Source organism: Conger conger, chromosome 18, assembly GCF_963514075.1.
Source record: "Conger conger chromosome 18, fConCon1.1, whole genome shotgun sequence".
Taxonomy (NCBI): Eukaryota; Metazoa; Chordata; class Actinopteri; order Anguilliformes; family Congridae; genus Conger; species Conger conger.
Window position 1 is genome coordinate 33,148,422 of NC_083777.1, and position 23,185 is coordinate 33,171,606.

The window sequence follows — 23,185 nt, forward strand, 5'->3', positions numbered from 1 at the left end:
ATGCAGGTACAGTGTGGATGCAGGTAAAGTGTGGATGCAGGTAAAGTGTGGATGCAGGTAAAGTGTGGATGCAGGTACAGTGTGGATGCAGGTACAGTGTGGATGCAGGTACAGTGTGGATGCAGGTACAGTGTGGATGCAGGTAAAGTGTGGATGCAGGTACAGTGTGGATGCAGGTAAAGTGTGGATGCAGGTACAGTGTGGATGCAGGTACAGTGTGGATGCAGGTACAGTGTGGATGCAGGTACAGTGTGGATGCAGGTAAAGTGTGGATGCAGGTACAGTGTGGATGCCAGCAGCAGCGAGCTGGTGCTGGAGCAGAAGCCTGTCCTACCGGCTCTCCATCATCGCCCTCACAGCCGCCACACTGGGGCCCGATCCCAGGTGAGTATAATATGGCCCCTCTTCTTTCTCAATTATTTGCTCTACAGAGAGATTGACATAAAAAACATTATTTTTTCAAAGGTAGACCCAAAGACAAAATGTGTGCCAAATAATTTGATTAAAACAGGAATAGATTTTTCCAGAACTGGCTATGATTCTTTAAAAGCAAGCACTGTCACAGAAATATTGCAGAGACAAATAACAGCATAGTGTAATGTCATATAAAATATAGCTGAATTGTCTTATGCAAAGCTTAACCTCAGGCGAATGAGATGAATGGCACCGCATGACTGAACCAGGATACACACCAAGGTCTGACTTACCCATGCAGCCACAGGGTGGAGAACCTGTTAGTTTTTTTGATGGGGTGTCAATTAAATTCTTGGTTGAAGTATCCAAGTATTTCAGAGGAGACTCCAGGAAATTGCTGAGTGTGTTTTTAGTGGGAGTGGATTCCCCGGGAGACACAGGGTCACTTCCTGCACCGCTATGACCTGAAACGGCAGACCTGACGGGCCCTGAAGTCTCCACCTCGCAGTTCCTCTCATTGGCTGGTGGTCTCTGATCTTCTGCAGAGCTGTCAGCCATGGGTCTGCGGTTGGAGACATTGCTGGACACACAAGCCTCTGTAAACGCCCCCCGCAGTGGAGCCCCATGATGCAGCCTCTCATCAGCCTGCGATACCTGAGCAACGGAGTCCTGCTGACAACTCGGTGATTCCAGGTGACCATTCCTGTGATGCTGGCCAACATTGCAAATATGCCTATCATCACAGGAGCCAATGGGAGTAGCCAGCTCTGGAGTCTTGCAGTCGACACCATTCTGTATCCAGGGCCCTAAGAAGGGTGACCTCTCAGTGTCCCTGTGGAAGTTGCTGCTTTTCTGAAACTGATGCCTCTCATGGTAAGCTTCTGCTATATACCGTTTAAGGTCCATTTGAGCTTGTGGAGGGAACAGGTTCCTGTGCTTCCCCGTCACCTTCTGCTGTGTGAATACTTTCTGGACCTTGGTTTTATGGGGGGTCTTGCCACTGGCTAACCGTTTTGGGAAGTGGGGCCCCAGGCTGATCTGCTTATTGGTGTTGGTCCTTTTCTTGGGTATTCTGGGCTTGGAGGGTGTGGCTTTGGGCTTGCTGAGAGAGGGCTTGTGCACCAGTGAATGGAAGCTGTTCTTAAGGTGGTGGTCCTGGGTGCTCGGCCTGGGACTCGACTCGATGATGAAGGCCAGCTGAGCCAGCTGGATGGCCACCTCCTGCTCATCTTTATCTCGTGCACCTGTGTGCAGGGGCAGGGTCCTTTCGGCCTTATCTCCTGTGCCTGTGCTTTCGTCCTTTCTGTGCCCCTCCAAAGTGCCATCTGACCTCTCCACACCGCAAAGTGCATGCTCACTTCTCTCACGGAGATCTCCCTCCTGCTTTTCACAGTTGATGCAAGAGGACATCTTTTCAGCCTCTGAGCTGGCCTCTAAGAGGTCCTGCAAGGACAGCTTGCCTGCTGTGGCCAGGCTGCGTGAGCTGGTGCTGAATGGATACTGGATGACAGAGGTTTGGTTTGATGGTGTGCTGATTACTGGCACTTTGTATGAAATGGCATCTGATGCCAACTTGCACCCCTGTGGATTTAAGTCTGCTCTTGATGAGTGCTTGTATCCGTGGGGTTGGCCGTGGTCAACTGCTTGTGAGGGGGTTGTTTGTGGTGCCACTGCGAGTTGGGTAAGGGCTTCGATAGCAATAGCCTGCTCAATACTGATGTGTCTTTGCTTGACCAGGGACTGCACGCTTGGCAGAGACAGCCTCTGAGCATCTCTCCCGAGGGTAAGGTCAGCAATTAGCGGAGTGGCAGCAGCATTTCTTGGGCAGGCGTGGCTGAACGCTTCCTCCGGCTCCTTCGCCACGGTGCACACAGTGCACACGGTGGGTGGAGGACATGGCAGGTCCTCCTTTGCGGCGATTGAGAGGCACACCACAGCCGCCAGCGTGGACAGTGCATCCTCACAGCACCCTGCCGGCTCGTCCACCCAGGGGCATGCCTCCATCTTCATCTTTTTTGGGGGGGAGGCAGAGTCTGATGCCAAAGCAGGGCTTGAATTTGAGCCACAATTATTCTGCATGAAAAACGTTCTTTGGGCTGCAGAAGGCAGGTCCACACAGGCAGCACCATTTGGTTTCAGGATTTCTGGGTCCTGGTGAGGGACCCCATTGATGTGGTGAAGGAGGAGCTGGCTAATATTGTCTCTGGGCCATGGTCCCTTCTCTGGAGGCAGTGCAGAATCATCCAGCTTGTGTCTAACTCCCAGGGGGTCTGTCCCCCCCTTTGAGGCAGGCCCGGAAGCCTCCATCTGCTGGGGCACTGTGCCATGGACTGAGGCTTCCTCCAGCTCACCCTGCGCCCAAGAGAGAGGAAGTGGTCTGTCAACAGAACACTTCATTTGGGGTGACACCATAGGTATGGCACAAGAACACAGTATGACACCAGGCCAGGGAGTAGCTGTGCTCTGCAGAACAGCCTGCCACACAGAGTCTAAAGAACACATGCAGACGTATAACAGTAGATTAAGGTCATTAACCAATATATAATAAAATACATTTTATTATATGTATTGATTTTGTTGATATTATGATTATAACACTTTGGCAATATGTATTGCAAAATATGTCATGTCAATAAAGCATTTTGAAATTGAGAGACAGAGAGAGGGAAAGGGAGAGAGGGAAATGCAGTTTTATGTACACACTAAGGGAGGTGGATGCTACATCCCCTAATTGACACCATGTGCACCTCTGTATGAGTGTATGTGTATATATTATGTTTAGTCACAAAGACCTTGCTGATGTGATCTTGCTATTTTCAGCCCAAAACATTCAACAACCCATTCATTCAAGTACCTTACATCCCATGAGGCACCGTTAGCATATACCCTGGAGCCTATTTCATACCTGCAAATCCACATCACCACAACACAATCAAACCATCCACTATATCACCACAACACAATCAGACCACCCACTACATCACCACAACACAATCAAACCATCCACTACATCACCACAACACAATCAAACCATCCACTATATCACCACAACACAATCAGACCACCCACTACATCACCACAACACAATCAAACCATCCACTACATCACCACAACACAATCAGACCACCCACCACAACACAATCAAAACATCCACTACATCACCACAACACAATCAGACCACCCACCACAACACAATCAGACTATCCACCACATCACCGCAACACAATCAGACTATCCACCACTCCATAATCAGCAAAACCCTAAAACTACCTGAATGTTTGCTTGCTTCCATATAACAAATGTACTTACAGTGCATTAACATTAAAGGAAGTTAAACAATACCTTTATCTTATTTTACTTTAACTACTTCTGTCCTAATATTTTGTTCTCTCCAGCTGTTGCCTGAGTGCAGAGAGCATGCCTTCACTTAAGATCAGCCCTCACACCAAATAGAGGGTGATGCAATAGTTTGGCTGAAAAAGGGGGTGAGGCAATAACTTTGCTGCCGATGCAATTATTACAACTTACAGTCCAAACTCAAAACTAACCTGCTTTTTCACAACTACATTCAATTAAATTATTACAGCTTACAGTCCTGACTGAAAACTAACCTGCTTTTCACAACTACATTCAATTCAATTATTACATCTTACAGTCCAAACTCAAAACTAACCTGCTTTTTCACAACTAAATATAAAATATATAGGCACGCCATTTACACACATGCTGCTTTTAGAAACCGTCTATCTCAGGAAGAAGTTGATGATGCTGTTACGCAAATGCCTATTATGGACAGAATGTAAAATTGGCTCTTGGAATAACACTCATGTGCACACAATAATCAAAATACTGGCAGAAACAGATTACTCCCCATAATCTGGGTATTGCTGTGTATGTAACTGCCGCCACATTAACAAATTGCAGAAAGTGTGAGCGGAGGCATCTTTTATGGAAATTATTTTTTCACGATATCACTGCCCATGTGCAACATAACAGCAAGATCCCCTGACCCAGAACATGAAATGAATCATTTGAACTAACAGACACAATAAGATTCCACAAGTGCACTTGCACACGGTATTCACACACAGAGCTTGTATCAGTATTAGAACACAGCATCACTATCGGGTAAACAGGTGGACTCAAAGTTTGTCGTAATTAATCTTCATTTTCTGCTCTGAACCCAACATAACCTCCTATCAGCAATGGGGTTTTATTTTCAACACATATGAATGAAGATAGTTGTGTCAACCCACCACAGTGTCTGACACACATGGGAACCATGCCGTCTCCTTTTCAGCACATTACAGGGATCTATGGCGCCATATCAGCAAGCACTCTGTCCTGTGCAATGGGTACTAGATACTGTATTCACAGTAAAGGGAAATAATTACACCAACTGGGTTAGTTTCTGATTGTACTAGCTCATCTGAAACACGGTAATTTGGCGAAACAGCAAAGTAGAGACCACAGTTCAGTATTCATGACCTGACGAATTAGTCCGGAGCAAAAATTAAACTTACGTTTAAGAAAACTGTGAGGTTTAATTTACTGCAGGCAGCCCTGAGCAGCAGGCAGCAGTATAATACCCTTCTGTGCTGTGACTACCGATGGAGGTGTTGGGGTTAGGGTGTTTAAATGTCATGAGTTAGATTTTGTAGGTTGTAGCATACTCCTTTGTTCTATTCCCTTATGTTTCTGCAGCTGAGAAACTGAAGCAGAAGCGTCCCCCCTGCCTCCTGCATAGCAACAGGGCTGAGATCTGAGGACATCCCCTCTCAGCGCAGGTTCCTGGGGAAGTTAGCGCAGTTAGCCGCGGCCTGGAGACAGCGGTAGGATGATCGCAGCACCAGAGCTGCTTATCCTGGGAGCATAGACCTCTGGGGCAGGCTTCAGAAGCCAATGTGCCACAGACACAAAGCAGCACAAATCTGCTCTCAGTGCATGAATCCATTAACACTCCAGTGTGTCTCAAGTGAGCAAGCAGGTGTTTCATTTGGTTATTTACAGAATCATTAATTTAATTCAAGGCTGAACATCAGTGCAGGTGTATAGGCACGTTGTGAGTCCTCTGATGGTCGAGTGAACATCAAACATAGAGAGCACCAGCAATACCCACAATCTCATACTGGTGAGCTTTGCACAACATTTTCAGAAGGCAAACTTCCTTCCTGGTGTAGGCGAGATGCATGTGTTTATTACAGTTATCCTGTCTCTCAAAAACAATTCACCAAATTATGTTACAATTCTACAGACCAATCATCACCTAACAGAAAATATGGATGAAAACATGCTACAAATCACTGAAACAGACCTGCAAATCACTGAAATAGATGTGCAAATTTGCACATGCAGTATTGTGCTTTGAAAAGAGCAGCAGATGCTTTCTGGTTACTGAGCTGAGCGCTGCCTGAACCACCAACAATACTTCAGACATGAGAAAGTGGGTGCCTGTTACCTTGGAAACTCGTTTCTTTTTCCGGGGTTTGGCAATATCCTCGCACCCCAACTGCAGAACAGAAGCCACAGCAGACCTCAGCAGTGTACATTACAATGAGAAATAATGATATTACCACAGAACAACATGATGGAGAGAAATGATCCCAGACTCAGATAACAAAGATGCAAAACCTGACTGTGGTTTTTACCTTTTCCTTTTTCAAAAGCAGACCCTCAATTTTGGGCAGCATATCTTACAAGGTAGCCATCTTGCTTCCTGCAGCTTCAGAAGAATAACTGGCTACTGTAGCAGATCCGCGGCGGCCGGGGAAGGGGGGGGGGGGGGTGGGGCGGGGGGCTAGGATCGGAGCGCGGGGGGGGACTGCCTGCTGCAGACGGCCCCGGCCAGCCAATCGCACGAGACTTTAGCGGCTTGTAAATTATCTTCCATGCCTAGACCCTCCTAAACAAAGGATCCCCTCTGTGGGCTTTTACTCTACAACTACGCAGGGAAGAAAGCCACAATCTGCGGACTGGATTTCTTCAAGAACTGGACAGGACTCAACCTACAATATTCAGCTATGGCCATTTAAACTCATGATATTGTTTGCCTGCTACTGCAGTGTTCATACAACTTTATTCATATATTTGAATTAATACATTAATTTAGTGTACAGCGCTCTTCAAATATTCACACCCTTGATAAAGATAAACACAAAATATGAAATAACATTTTGAACTATATTTTAATTTTCAAATATGTGAAAAATAGACTTTAATAATAATTCAATCAGTTGAAATAGTACTTTTCATATTGCACATTATTTCCCCAAATATGAGTGTTAAAAACATTCACACCCATTTTCATTACTTTGTGCATGCAGACAAGGATAAAGGTGTGTTTTAAAATGCTATAAGAGGACAAAAGCTTCATTTTGGAGGCCATAACCCCTAGTTCTAACAAAAGCGGCAATGGCATTAGCAAACTCCAAACACAAATTTTGGGTGATTTCCCTCAGTAGGGTTAGGGTTATTGGTTGACTGTTATATATAATTTTGGAGTTCACAAAATATGACACGACTGTCACGTTATAACTGACTGACAGAAGTTCATGACTTTTTTAACTTAAAACAATCAGGTGATTTTGCCGATCTTAGCCTCTGTCACACTGCCCCTTTAGAGTCGGTATTAAGATTCCTGTGTGACTCAACGGTCATAAAGGGCGGCCTGTAGCGTAGTGGTTAAGGTAAATGACTGGGACACGCAAGGGCGGTGGTTCTAATCCCGGTGTAGGCACAATAAGATCCGCACAGCCCTTGAGCAAGGCCCTTAACCCTGCATTGCTCCAGGGGAGGACTGTCTCCTGCTTAGTCTAATCAACTGTATGTCGCTCTGGATAAGAGCGTCTGACAAATGCCAATAATGTAATGTAATAAACAGATGAACAGGTTGTGAGCAGAGTGGTCATAAACAGATGAACAGGTTGTGAGTTTGTGGTGTTATTGATGCTCTGAAAGCCTACTTGAACAAATGTTTAATGTTTTGACATGAATAAAATCATACAAACTCTTTTATTTATACAGATAGCCTCATGACTAATGAGCATGGCTGTGTTCAAACCACATACTTGGCATACGACTCATAGATATAAATGGGGGGGGCAGGGATCATTTGAGGTATAAATGTGTACGTGTGCGTGTGTGTGTGCGTGTGTGTGTGTGTGTGTGTGTGAACGTGTCTGTTTGTCTGTCTCAATGGGGGTGGACTAGCACATCTCATGATCCTAAACCTTGCAACATAACTGACTTTTTATTTTTTGGAAGTTGACATCGAAGGTCTGGTGTTTTACATTTTCAGTCAGGAATGTTTGGCTGTCTTCTTGGTTTTTTAACATTCTAGGAGGAAACAAGCTGGGGTTTGGTATGATAATTGATGGTATGGTATAAGTGCTATAAGCTGGGTTTGGTATTATAATTGATGGTATGGTATAAGTGGTATAAACTGGGTTTGGTATTATAATTGATGGTATGGTATGGTATAAGTGGTATAATCTGGGTTTGGTATGATAATTGATGGTATGGTATAAGTGGTATAAACTGGGTTTGGGATTTACTTTCATCCATTTCCTTTGTGACAGTTATGCATCTCATCTTCATTGTTGTATGGTAGATGAACGACATCTTTAGATTAGATGTGAATATTTTTTATATTAGATGTGAATAAATAAATCTCTTGATTTCCCTGGTTGAAAGTTGTGCATCTTGATGAAGATTGATCCAACAAGTTGCTCTTTCTTTGAAATAATTTAGTGATTTAATTGATCATTCTGATAATAATCATTTTTTTAAATCTGTATATCAGTATAGTGAGGGGTTTTAACTGCTGATACACTAGTTTGGTATTCACAGTGCTGGACATTAAAAAAAGGTGCTAAAACTGCAGGATTCTGGAATTGCCTTTTTAAACTTATTTTACTTCACCTTTGCTTATCCTACATTCCACACCAAGTTACCTCTACATTTAACCCTAACCCCGCCTGCGGTCTGTGACTCCCGGGCTGGGGCTCGAGGGCTGGGGCTCCCGGGCTGGGGCCTGTATTCTGTATTTTACGGATTTCCAGTTACACCTCTGGTATGAAAATCTCAAGTGCGCCACATAGTATTTACCTGAATCCTGCGACTGACACCAGTGAGTGTCTCTTATGTAGACACCCAGGCCCGTCAATCATTAACTGTGACTATGAGGATGAGATATTGATATGGATAGCCAATGAAGCAATGAATGGAACTGTATATTTGCTGGAAGACATTTTTCAGTCAATATTCTTTCAGGAAGTCAGGTTTGTTGTGTCAATCTGAAAAAACGAAGTATAAACAGCAGCATAGAAAACGCACTGGGATAAACCACATGTAGTTTATGCCAAAAATGCCTTTATAAAATACTTATTTTCTGGAGTACACAACTCACATTTGAAACCATTGAAATAGAAGTGGTAAAGATGGCATTTATGGGATGGGTTAGGGTTAGGAGGCCATTAAATAGCAGGCTTATGCTAAGAGGCTAATGATGCTAATGAGAAGGGAGCAATTGAACAAATGAGGCAGGATTTAATTCTCAGTTTCTTCTTCATTCTGTGTTTGGTGGCAAACATTCTGCCTGTTGGCCTGACAGAGCTGCACTGGACCAGCCTAACCCTAACCCCATTCACAGCCCTGTACCCTAACCCTGTACCCTAACCCCATTCAAAGCCCTGTACCCTAACCCTATTCACAGCCCTGTACCCTAACCCTGTACCCTAACCCCATTCACAGCCCTGTACCCTAACCCTATTCACAGCCCTGTACCCTAACCCTATTCACAGCCCTGTACTCTAACCCTATTCACAGCCCTGTACCCTAACCCTATTCACAGCCCTGTACCCTAACCCTATTCACAGCGCTGTACCCTAACCCTATTCACAGCGCTGTACCCTAACCCTATTCACAGCGCTGTACCCTAACCCTATTCACAGCCCTGTACCCTAACCCTATTCAGAGCCCTGTACCCTAACCCTATTCACAGCCCTGTACCCTAACCCCATTCACAGCGCTGTACCCTAACCCCATTCACAGCGCTGTACCCTAACCCTATTCACAGCACTGTACCCTAACCCTATTCACAGAGCTGTACCCTAACCCTATTCACAGCCCTGTACCCTAACCCTATTCACAGAGCTGTACCCTAACCCTATTCACAGCCCTGTACCCTAACCCTGTACCCTAACCCTATTCACAGCACTGTACCCTAACCCTATTCAGAGCCCTGTACCCTAACCCTATTCACAGCCCTGTACCCTAACCCTATTCACAGCCCTGTACCCTAACCCTATTCACATCGCTGTACCCTAACCCTATTCACAGCCCTGTACCCTAACCCTATTCACAGCCCTGTACCCTAACCCTATTCACAGCCCTGTACCCTAACCCCATTCACAGCGCTGTACCCTAACCCTATTCACAGCGCTGTACCCTAACCCTATTCACAGCGCTGTACCCTAACCCTATTCACAGAGCTGTACCCTAACCCTATTCACAGCCCTGTACCCTAACCCTATTCACAGAGCTGTACCCTAACCCTATTCACAGCCCTGTACCCTAACCCTGTACCCTAACCCTATTCACAGCACTGTACCCTAACCCCATTCACAGCCCTGTACCCTAACCCTATTCACAGCCCTGTACCCTAACCCTATTCACAGCCCTGTACTCTAACCCTATTCACAGCCCTGTACCCTAACCCTATTCACAGCCCTGTACCCTAACCCTATTCACAGCGCTGTACCCTAACCCTATTCACAGCGCTGTACCCTAACCCTATTCACAGCGCTGTACCCTAACCCTATTCACAGCCCTGTACCCTAACCCTATTCAGAGCCCTGTACCCTAACCCTATTCACAGCCCTGTACCCTAACCCCATTCACAGCGCTGTACCCTAACCCTATTCACAGCGCTGTACCCTAACCCTATTCACAGCACTGTACCCTAACCCTATTCACAGAGCTGTACCCTAACCCTATTCACAGCCCTGTACCCTAACCCTATTCACAGAGCTGTACCCTAACCCTGTACCCTAACCCTATTCACAGCACTGTACCCTAACCCTATTCAGAGCCCTGTACCCTAACCCTATTCACAGCCCTGTACCCTAACCCTATTCACAGCCCTGTACCCTAACCCTATTCACATCGCTGTACCCTAACCCTATTCACAGCCCTGTACCCTAACCCTATTCACAGCCCTGTACCCTAACCCTATTCACAGCCCTGTACCCTAACCCCATTCACAGCGCTGTACCCTAACCCTATTCACAGCGCTGTACCCTAACCCTATTCACAGCGCTGTACCCTAACCCTATTCACAGAGCTGTACCCTAACCCTATTCACAGCCCTGTACCCTAACCCTATTCACAGAGCTGTACCCTAACCCTATTCACAGCCCTGTACCCTAACCCTGTACCCTAACCCTATTCACAGCACTGTACCCTAACCCTATTCAGAGCCCTGTACCCTAACCCTATTCACAGCCCTGTACCCTAACCCTATTCACAGCCCTGTACCCTAACCCTATTCACAGCCCTGTACCCTAACCCTATTCACATCCCTGTACCCTAACCCCATTCACAGCGCTGTACCCTAACCCTATTCACAGCCCTGTACCCTAACCCTATTCACAGCCCTGTACCCTAACCCTATTCACAGCCCTGTACCCTAACCCTATTCACAGAGCTGTACCCTAACCCTATTCACAGCCCTGTACCCTAACCCTGTACCCTAACCCAATTCACAGCACTGTACCCTAACCCTATTCAGAGCCCTGTACCCTAACCCTATTCACAGCCCTGTACTCTAACCCTATTCACAGCCCTGTACCCTAACCCTATTCACAGAGCTGTACCCTAACCCTATTCAGAGCCCTGTACCCTAACCCTATTCACAGCCCTGTACCCTAACCCTATTCACAGCCCTGTACCCTAACCCTATTCACAGTGCTGTACCCTAACCCTATTCACAGCCCTGTACCCTAACCCTATTCACAGAGCTGTACCCTAACCCTATTCACAGCCCTGTACCCTAACCCTGTACCCTAAACCTATTCACAGCACTGTACCCTAACCCTATTCAGAGCCCTGTACTCTAACCCTATTCACAGCCCTGTACCCTAACCCTATTCACAGAGCTGTACCCTAACCCTATTCACAGCCCTGTACCCTAACCCTGTGCCCTAACCCTATTCACAGCACTGTACCCTAACCCTATTCAGAGCCCTGTACCCTAACCCTATTCACAGCCCTGTACCCTAACCCTGTACCCTCACCGTATTCACAGCCCTGTACCCTAACCCTATTCAGAGCCCTGTACCCTAACCCTATTCACAGCCCTGTACCCTAACCCTGTACCCTCACCGTATTCACAGCCCTGTACCCTAACCCTGTACCCTAACACTATTCACAGCCCTGTACCCTAACCCAATTCACAGCCCTGTACCTTAACCCTATTCACAGCGCTGTACCCTCACCCTATTCACAGCCCTGCACCCTAATCCTATTCACAGCACTGTACCCTAACCCTGTACCCTAACCCTCTTCACAGCCCTGTACCCTATTCACAGCGCTGTACCCTAACCATATTCACAGCGCTGCACCCTAACCCTAATCACAGCCCTGTACCCTAACCCTATTCACAGCCCTGTACCCTAACCCTATTCACATCCCTGTACCCTAACCCCATTCACAGCGCTGTACCCTAACCCTATTCACAGCACTGTACCCTATTCACAGCCCTGTACCCTAACCCTATTCACAGCCTTGTACCATATTCACAGTGCTGTACCCTAACCCTATTCACAGCCTTGTACCCTAACCCTATTCACAGCCCTGTACCCTAACCCTATTCACAGCGCTGTACCCTAACCCTATTCACAGAGCTGTACCCTAACCCTATTCACAGCCCTGTACCCTAACCCTATTCACAGAGCTGTACCCTAACCCTATTCACAGCCCTGTACCCTAACCCTGTACCCTAACCCTATTCACAGCACTGTACCCTAACCCTATTCAGAGCCCTGTACCCTAACCCTATTCACAGCCCTGTACCCTAACCCTATTCACAGCCCTGTACCCTAACCCTATTCACAGCCCTGTACCCTAACCCTATTCACATCCCTGTACCCTAACCCCATTCACAGCCCTGTACCCTAACCCTATTCACAGCCCTGTACCCTAACCCTATTCACAGCCCTGTACCCTAACCCTATTCACAGCCCTGTACCCTAACCCTATTCACAGAGCTGTACCCTAACCCTATTCACAGCCCTGTACCCTAACCCTGTACCCTAACCCTATTCACAGCACTGTACCCTAACCCTATTCAGAGCCCTGTACCCTAACCCTATTCACAGCCCTGTACTCTAACCCTATTCACAGCCCTGTACCCTAACCCTATTCACAGAGCTGTACCCTAACCCTATTCACAGCCCTGTACCCTAACCCTGTGCCCTAACCCTATTCACAGCACTGTACCCTAACCCTATTCAGAGCCCTGTACCCTAACCCTATTCACAGCCCTGTACCCTAACCCTATTCACAGCCCTGTACCCTAACCCTATTCACAGTGCTGTACCCTAACCCTATTCACAGCCCTGTACCCTAACCCTATTCACAGAGCTGTACCCTAACCCTATTCACAGCCCTGTACCCTAACCCTGTACCCTAAACCTATTCACAGCACTGTACCCTAACCCTATTCAGAGCCCTGTACTCTAACCCTATTCACAGCCCTGTACCCTAACCCTATTCACAGAGCTGTACCCTAACCCTATTCACAGCCCTGTACCCTAACCCTGTGCCCTAACCCTATTCACAGCACTGTACCCTAACCCTATTCAGAGCCCTGTACCCTAACCCTATTCACAGCCCTGTACCCTAACCCTGTACCCTCACCGTATTCACAGCCCTGTACCCTAACCCTATTCAGAGCCCTGTACCCTAACCCTATTCACAGCCCTGTACCCTAACCCTGTACCCTCACCGTATTCACAGCCCTGTACCCTAACCCTGTACCCTAACACTATTCACAGCCCTGTACCCTAACCCAATTCACAGCCCTGTACCTTAACCCTATTCACAGCGCTGTACCCTCACCCTATTCACAGCCCTGTACCCTAATCCTATTCACAGCACTGTACCCTAACCCTGTACCCTAACCCTCTTCACAGCCCTGTACCCTATTCACAGCGCTGTACCCTAACCATATTCACAGCGCTGCACCCTAACCCTAATCACAGCCCTGTACCCTAACCCTATTCACAGCCCTGTACCCTAACCCTATTCACATCCCTGTACCCTAACCCCATTCACAGCGCTGTACCCTAACCCTATTCACAGCACTGTACCCTATTCACAGCCCTGTACCCTAACCCTATTCACAGCCTTGTACCATATTCACAGTGCTGTACCCTAACCCTATTCACAGCCTTGTACCCTAACCCTATTCACAGCCCTGTACCCTAACCCTATTCACAGAGCTGTACCCTCACCCTATTCACAGCCCTGTACCCTAACCCTGTACCCTAACCCTATTCACTGCCCTGTGCCCTAACCCTATTCACAGCACTGTACCCTAACCCTATTCAGAGCCCTGTACCCTCACCCTATTCAGAGCCCTGTACCCTCACCCTATTCACAGCCCTGTACCCTAACCCTATTCACAGCCCTGTACCCTAACCCTGTACCCTCACCGTATTCACAGCCCTGTACCCTAACCCTGTACCCTAACACTATTCACAGCCCTGTACCCTAACCCAATTCACAGCCCTGTACCCTAACCCTATTCACAGCCCTGTATCCTAACCCTATTCACAGCCCTGTACCCTAACCCTGTACCCTCACCGTATTCACAGCCCTGTACCCTAACCCTGTACCCTAACACTATTCACATCCCTGTACCCTAACCCAATTCACAGCCCTGTACCTTAACCCTGTACCCTAACACTATTCACAGCCCTGTACCCTAACCCAATTCACAGCCCTGTACCTTAACCCTATTCACAGCGCTGTACCCTATTCACAGCCCTGTACCCTCACCCTATTCACAGCCCTGTACCCTAATCCTATTCACAGCACTGTACCCTAACCCTGTACCCTAACCCTCTTCACAGCCCTGTACCCTATTCACAGCGCTGTACCCTAACCATATTCACAGCGCTGCACCCTAACCCTAATCACAGCCCTGTACCCTAACCCTATTCACAGCACTGTACCCTAACCCTATTCACAGCCCTGTACCCTAACCCTATTCACAGCACTGTACCATATTCACAGCCCTGTACCCTAACCCTATTCACAGCGCTGCACCCTAACCCTATTCACAGCCCTGTACCCTATTCACAGCGCTGTACCCTAACCGTATTCACAGCCCTGTACCCTAACCCTATTCACAGCACTGTACCCTAACCCTATTCACAGCGCTGCACCCTAACCCTATTCACAGCCCTGTACCCTATTCACAGCGCTGTACCCCAACCATATTCACAGCCCTGTACCCTAACCATATTCACAGCCCTGTACCCTAACCCTATTCACAGCCCTGTACCCTAACCCTATTCACAGCCCTGTACCCTAACCCTATTCACAGCACTGTACCCTAACCCTATTCACAGCGCTGTACCCTAACCCTATTCACAGCCCTGTACCCTAACCCTGTACCCTCACCGTATTCACAGCCCTGTACCCTAACCCTGTACCCTAACACTATTCACAGCCCTGTACCCTAACCCAATTCACAGCCCTGTACCGTAACCCTGTACCCTAACACTATTCACAGCCCTGTACCCTAACCCAATTCACAGCCCTGTACCTTAACCCTATTCACAGCGCTGTACCCTATTCACAGCCCTGTACCCTAATCCTATTCACAGCACTGTACCCTAACCCTGTACCCTAACCCTCTTCACAGCCCTGTACCCTATTCACAGCGCTGTACCCTAACCATATTCACAGCGCTGCACCCTAACCCTAATCACAGCCCTGTACCCTAACCCTATTCACAGCACTGTACCCTAACCCTATTCACAGCCCTGTACCCTAACCCTATTCACAGCACTGTACCCTATTCACAGCCCTGTACCCTAACCCTATTCACAGCGCTGCACCCTAACCCTATTCACAGCCCTGTACCCTATTCACAGCGCTGTACCCTAACCGTATTCACAGCCCTGTACCCTAACCCTATTCACAGCGCTGTACCCTAACCCTATTCACAGCCCTGTACCCTATTCACAGCGCTGTACCCCAACCATATTCACAGCCCTGTACCCTAACCATATTCACAGCCCTGTACCCTAACCCTATTCACAGCCCTGTACCCTAACCCTATTCACAGCCCTGTACCCTAACCCTATTCACAGCCCTGTACCCTAACCCTATTCACAGCACTGTACCCTAACCCTATTCACAGCGCTGTACCCTAACCCTATTCACAGCACTGTACTTGCTGCTCAAAGCGCACCAACTGCAGACTGAAGCCTACAGCCCACTATATTCTACAGCCTAACATGATCTAATATACTGCTTAAAACAGCTTCTAGGGTATATATGAATAAAAATTCTTCAAAAGAGAAAAAAAGAAAACTGAAAATGTTCTCTGGTTGATTACTGCCAAACTGTATATCTGCAAGTTCACAAGAAACCTTTGAGCATTGGTCGGATTTCTGTACATTCACTGATCACCGCAGAGGGACAGTTTGGCACTGAAGCACGTTACCATGGCGGCCGTAGGACCCCTGTCTCTGCAGCACTTTGTCTGAATTAAGAGCCAGCGATAATAACGGCAGAATAGCAGCACCTGGTGATGCTCACAATGGCTACTGGCTTCTACAAGCTGTGCCTTTTCTCCCATTTTCAAGTCTGTTCTTTCGGCCGTGGCAAAGTGTTCTTAGCAGAGCAAAGGGGCAAAGTTAAATGTTTTCATGGACACAGTACTCCTCCATGGCAACCTTAGGGACAGTCTGTCCATGAGGAGAGTAGCATAACCACTCAGGGAGTGTAATGCAGCAAAGGCATTGTACATTTGTGTGAAATGAATAATTACTTTAAAAAATCTTTTCTCTCATAAAAGTATTCAAAATGATGAGGGGCAAAGGGGGATTAATAACAATAATAATAATAATAATAATAATAATAATAATAATAATAATTCTAATAATAAATAACATTTCACATAAATTCAGATTCAGAGAGAGGGAGGTCTAATTAAGCCACTCCTGTGATGCACTGCTTCTGAACTGCAGAGACACGTTTCAAAATGAATGCTGGACATACTCAGCACCCCGTAATGTAAACAGTGCATTAGACAGCTGGGCTGGCATTCTAAAGACCTGCTTAAACTGCCCTGGCAGCCATTGTGTCCATTGGGTTGGGGCAGCAGGGTTAGGGTTGGGGCGATTCACACAGCAGCAGGGTTAGGGTTGGGGTGATTCACACAGCAGCAGGGTTAGGGTTGGGGTGATTCACACAGCAGCAGGGTTAGGGTTGGGGTGATTCACACAGCAGCAGGGTTAGGGTTGGGGTGATTCACACAGCAGCAGGGTTAGGGTTGGGGTGATTCACACAGCAGCAGGGTTAGGGTTGGGGTGATTCACACAGCAGCAGGGTTAGGGTTGGGGTGATTCACACAGCCGCAGGGTTAGGGTTGGGGTGATTCACACAGCAGCAGGGTTAGGGTTGGGGTGATTCACACAGCAGCAGGGTTAGGGTTGGGGTGATTCACACAGCAGCAGGGTTAGGGTTGGGGTGATTCACACAGCAGCAGGGTTAGGGTTGGGGTGATTCACACAGCAGCAGGGTTAGGGTTGGGGTGATTCACACAGCAGCAGGGTTAGGGTTGGGGTGATTCACACAGCAGCAGGGTTAGGGTTGGGGTGATTCACACAGCAGCAGGGTTAGGGTTGGGGTGATTCACACAGCAGCAGGGTTAGGGTTGGGGTGATTCACACAGCAGCAGGGTTAGGGTTGGGGTCATTCCTACAGTGTCCAGCAGAAGGCAGAGCTGTCTGAGAAACAGCTGCAGAATAATAAAAACATGTCTATGTTTTTCTCAATTGGAACCACCATAGAACCTTACAGAACCAAACCCAGGTCAGCACCAGTCACTTTAGCATTAAAAGCCCTCTACTGTAGGGTAGCCTGATCAAGCTCAGCTGACTGAATAATACAGCAGGACAGCTATGAGAGTATGATAAAGAAGGCCCAGTTTGTTATGGGAACATGATCAAGTAATTTGCTATATAGATTAATGCAAGCTGTCATAATGTCATAGTTAAACACTGCTAATATAATCTATGCATACATTACTTTTTAATAAATAATTATTTTAAAATATTTGAATTCAAGATATTGGATTGCATAATGAGAGAATTTCTACTGAAAGCAATGACAAAAAAATTAAAGCCTTGTGCACTAATAACATCCTGAGACTAATGGTGAAAAGAGACTTTTACTATTAAAAACTGGTAATCTCCTCTCCTGTGCTCTGGCTGCCGGGAGAGCCTGCAGGGTCACACACGGTACAGGCTGCAGTCTCAGGTTCAGTTATTTACACACAATGTATCAACACACGCCTCAGTGCACACATTCCTACAGATTATGAATAAGAAAATATGCTTCTTTGTGGCGACACGGTGGACATGTCTGGCTATATTTCAAGCATCAGGTAGATCAATAATGGATGTGTAGGGCTGTGGGCAGTTGGGCAGCTGGGAAGTTGGGCAGCTGACAGGCTTTTATACCAACAGCAGTGAAATACATCAGGCAATGCCTCACTCACACAGAGCAGGCCTGGATGCCTGTTCAGGTAGCAGGCGATGGTACAAATACAGTGCACCGATATCTTTTTTTAATGTCTGCACACAGAAAAATTAACTCACATATTTCAGTGAAATGCTCACATTGTACAGATCTGAGCACTAGGCCCCTGCATGAGACGAGGGCAGACGGGGCATCGCTCCCTCACCACTGAGGTGGACAAGCCTTACCACAGGGAGAGAGCAGAGCCTTACCGCAGGGAGAGAGCAGAGCCTTACCGCAGGGAGAGAGCAGGGCCTTACCGCAGGGAGAGAGCAGAGCCTTACCGCAGGGAGAGAGCAGAGCCTTACCGCAGGGAGAGAGCAGAGCCTTACCGCAGGGAGAGAACAGAGCCTTACCGCAGGGAGAGAACAGAGCCTTACCGCAGGGAGAGAGCAGGGCCTTACCGCAGGGAGAGAGCAGGGCCTTACCGCAGGGAGAGAGCAGAGCCTTACCGCAGGGAGAGAGCAGAGCCTTACCGCAGGGAGAGAACAGAGCCTTACCGCAGGGAGAGAGCAGGGCCTTACCTTGGCCAGGGAGAGAGCAGGGCCTTACCACAGGGAGAGAGCAGGGCCTTACCGCAGGGAGAGAGCAGAGCCTTACCGCAGGGAGAGAGCAGAGCCTTACCTTGGCCAGGGAGAGAGCAGGGCCTTACCACAGGGAGAGAGCAGGGCCTTACCACAGGGAGAGAGCAGAGCCTTACCTCAGCCAGGGAGAGAGCAGGGCCTTACCTCGGCCAGGGAGAGAGCAGGGCCTTACCTCGGCCAGGGAGAGAGCAGAGCCTTACCGCAGGGAGAGAGCAGAGCCTTACCTCGGCCAGGGAGAGAGCAGAGGGCTTCCTCCTCAGCTGCAGGCACTTCCGCAGGCTGCAGATCTGGTGGCCTGTCCGGCGGTTGAGGCAGGAGCTGCAGGCCCCACAGCTGGCCTTGCGCTGGCAGGGCTCACAGACCCCACACCTCCTCCTCTTCCTCCTCTCGGTCCTCTTTGCCGCCCCCCGCTCCAGCCCAGTGAGCGAGGCTGGGGCTGGCGTCTGCGGGTCCAGGGGGACATCGGGGTGGCAGGCTGGGCTGCCCTCCCAGCTACAGGAGAGCTTGCTCTGCAGACTAAGGATCATCTTTGGTAGGGCTTGTGAGTCAGGCGTGGGGCTGTTGCCCTCAGTCCCTGCATCAGCATCGGGTCCCGCTAACGGCTCAACATTTGTGTGTTCTTTGGTCTGTCTGTTGATCTGCAGCTCTAGAGCCAGGTTTTGAGGTTTGGTCTCTGGAGTCTGAGGTGCAGGGTAGCACTCTGCTATTGCACAGACCTGTTGTGGCAAATCTGCTAGCATTAGATTCACAGGAGTGACCTGGGCTGCCTGGTCTGTAATCGTAGCAGAGCAAATCTCTTCCTGGATTTCAGCACCTGGGCTCAAGTCCTCTTTTGGGGTCTCCATGACAGATGAGTCTGGGGGAGCTGGTTCCTCTGGGCTCTGAGCAGTGTGCCCCACCTCCGCAGGGGCCTCGGTCTGTACAGACATGATTTGGTCTGGATTTGTGTGCTGAGGAGCACCACCATTAAGTTTACCTTCTACACTGGAGGTCATTACACACACCGAGTGCCCGACTGTCTCCTCATCGCAGAGGGGGATAACAGGGCGGCCTGGGTCAGACTCCTCCCCCCCCTGCTCCCCACGCCCAGCTGTGACATCATGTCCTTTCGGAGCTCCACCCAGCAGGCCCCGCCCACTAACTGCCCGGTTCCGTCTGATTGGCTGTAGGGCCTGCAGTGGAGCCTGGGAGACGAAGATGCCGCGAAGAGACTTCCTTCTGCCATAGAGGTCTTCACACAAACCGTACTGGGCCGTCTGTGAGCGCCTCAGCCGCATTGACCCTAATGCCCTGGGAGCCGTGCTCTCCTTGGCCAGTCTGCCCTGGCCCCTGCCCTGCTGCCTCTCTGGCGGCTGGGCCCTTGCTCCAGACTGCGCCGGCTCCTTAGCCCTGCTCTGTGCGGTCTTCCGCCGGGGCTTGTGGGAGTTGGCGGTGTGCCTCTTGGATACGCGGCCCTCCCGCCCCACTCTCCCACGAGTGTTCCTGGGAGGCTTGGGAAGGCGGGGCATAGTGCAGCTGGAAGAGGGCTTGGGGGTGGGGGAATGAGGGCACAGTCATGGGCATTAGGTGGCAGTTCTTTGCAGGAGCTTTTTGTTTTCCCAAACTCCTTGTAGATTCAGGAAACAGTGGTCCATGGTCTAATTTTCACACTGTGCTGAGAGAAGTGCAGGGAAAAAAAAAAGAGTAATCAGATTAAAGTGATGACCTGATTTATACATATTTATGTCACAAGCATAAATATGGAACAAAGCACAGAGTTAGCATGAAATAATATTTGTTTGACCCAAAACGTCAAACAACGTGGATCACATTCCATTGGATGCATTTTTAAAATGTGAAACAAAAAATTTGGGAAGTATGCCGTATCTGGATAGCTATACGCCACTGTGGAGGGATTAATAATTTTTGTTGCAGTACGTACATCAAATGGTATCATACAATAAACTCAAATAAACCAGGCGTACTTCATCCATCCATCCATCCATCCATTATCTTAACCCGCTTATCCTGAACAGGGTCGCAGGGGGGCTGGAGCCTATCCTAGCCTACATTGGACGAAAGGCAGGAATACACCCTGGACAGGTCGCCAGTCCATCGCAGGGCACACACACCATTCACTCACACACTCATACCTATGGGCAATTTAGACTCTCCAATCAGCCTAACCTGCATGTCTTTGGACTGTGGGAGGAAACCGGAGTACCCGGAGGAAACCCACGCAGACACGGGGAGAACATGCAAACTCCGCACAGAGAGGCCCCGGCCGACGGGGATTCGAACCCAGGACCTCCTTGCTGTGAGGCGACTTGTACTTCACACAATTCATAAAAGTTAAAACTGAACGACACGAATACATGGCCTTTTCATGTCCTGTTTCTTTAAGAAATGGAATGGCGATGGGCCGTGTAACTTGGATAGTTACGAAATGACAACACTGAACTCCCTGTCAGACGAAGACACACAATCGTTACACCCTTTACAATCATAATACATCAAATGAGACGCGACGCGTGTTTACGATGTACAAAGTGCTGTCATTCACAAACTACTAAGTTCATTATTATATAAGTTGATATAGGAGTTCCTACGCATACACAGACGTTACCAACTGAGTTAAAGTTAGCTAGCTGCTGCTGTCCTACCTTGCTAGCTAACCAACGAACGACGCCTAGATAGATCGATACGGCATTAAAAAAACACTTGCTAGCTCGACTGTCAGATAGGCACTGTGTCTGTCGTGGGCGGCAGTGTGCTGGCCACCAGTAGTCCGTCTGTGTCAACGTGCTCATTGCTAGCTCGAGTTCATAACTTTCAGAGCTAACTTAGTTAATGAACTCCAGCCAGCTAACCGCTGTAGCAACACCAACTGTTTTAGCTATTAGCCAGTTCGAATTTTGACTAAATAGGTGAAAGCTAGTGACGCTAGATTTATATTTATTACCTGTGCCATTTTATTTACATTTTCACTTTGAACACTTATTCACAGCCGAAACACTTTACATACCAGAAGGACAGTTAGCACTGGCTGGATTGCTAATAAGACTCCACTCTTGCAAGACCCTGCTGATCCTTGTATGTTCCTTTGTAAATATAGTAAACAGCACCACTTTCATACGGTAATGCATTAAGGCAAACCTCGAAACATATGCAAATTGAGTGTTCTTTACGATAGTTATACTATTGTTATATAGCTATAGAGTTAAAGCACCAATTAAACCGTTTACGTATGTGAGTCTATTCCTGGCTGCCCCTCTCCCAGACTCGACCTACAGTCTCCAGTCACCTCAAGCTCTTTAATGGAGGCTAGCCGGAAAGAATAAAAACCAGGGACAGACTACTGTACTACCTACTGCAACGGGCTTGTTTGGTTACTCTACTCATTATCATTTGGTATGCTAGTATAATTTAATAACAATATGAATAAAAAAAGAAAAAAGTATAAGATACAAAACCTTCTTTTTCAGCTATTTTATTATTTAAATATTTTCATTTGTTTTTCCTTACATGCACGAAAAAAACGCAAGGGAAAGGGGGGCTGAAATTGCATTGATTATTGGCCCCTAATCTACAATCCGATGCTATTTACAGTATTTATCTTGCCCATGTTTGTCTCAAACTGTTGCTTTCGTGTTTTTGTGTCAAAGATGCCCTACTAAAATTGTTATCCTGGGGTAAGTTGCAAGATGCAGAAAATAAATGAAATTCGTAAAATAATATGCTTTTACATTGCCAGTGGTCTTTACGTTATCTTTGTGAACATCTTTCACAGTTATCCATAAGAAACACAACTATATTATTGCACTCTTTAACATATCATTAGTCCCTAATTGTAATTAGCAAGATATCTCTGCTGAATATTGAATACCACGGACACATGGGAAGGTGTAATTAGTTGGTGTACTCAATCGAGTGGATTGACAGATTGGGCTAGTCATGAAAAGCTGAAATAAATAGGTAAATACAGTACTGTGCAAGTCAGAGACCACCCTTTCTTTTATTTACTTTCCAGTGAAAAGAACCATTAAGTGCACGCTATTTATTTGTCAATTAAATCAATGCAGCAAACTTATATTTAACACAAAATGACACAAAAAGCTCCACAACAATGTACCAGATATGTTTCCTGCGTTACTGTCTGTCAGACACTAAAACGAATTCCAGGAAAGGAAAGGATGGGCTCTGCATTTTTGCTTAGTACTGTATATATAATCAATTAATTAATGCAAAAATCAATCTGAAAATAAAAATTTTTTTTAAACCATATATATATAGCAAATGAATTGCACCTGGATATTTTTATATTAATTTCTAGATGTATTTATATATTTATCAATTATTTTATTTCCAGATGTATTTTTTCATCATTG

At 47.4% G+C, this 23,185-nt stretch overlaps 1 protein-coding gene across 7 annotated transcripts in view; it reads right to left on the reverse strand.

The window, feature by feature from the left end:
• The window catches only part of tet1 (tet methylcytosine dioxygenase 1), a 33,409-nt gene extending 11,319 nt beyond the window's left edge, over window positions 1-22,090 (reverse strand). For 2 of the 7 annotated variants that reach the window (XM_061227868.1, XM_061227872.1), the window contains exons 1-5: window positions 21,823-22,090; window positions 19,043-20,472; window positions 5,873-5,923; window positions 708-2,766; window positions 335-425 (exon numbers count right to left, since the gene is read on the reverse strand). In XM_061227868.1, coding sequence (XP_061083852.1) covers window positions 335-425; window positions 708-2,766; window positions 5,873-5,923; window positions 19,043-20,326 — 3,485 coding nt within the window. In that variant the 5' untranslated portion in view covers window positions 20,327-20,472; window positions 21,823-22,090. Of the gene's footprint in view, window positions 1-334; window positions 426-707; window positions 2,767-5,872; window positions 5,924-6,062; window positions 6,158-18,990; window positions 19,007-19,042; window positions 20,473-21,822 lie in introns of those variants that run through there. The other 5 variants (XM_061227870.1, XM_061227869.1, XM_061227871.1 and 2 more) reach the window with 5 other exon arrangements.
• Window positions 22,091-23,185: the final 1,095 nt, after the last annotated feature.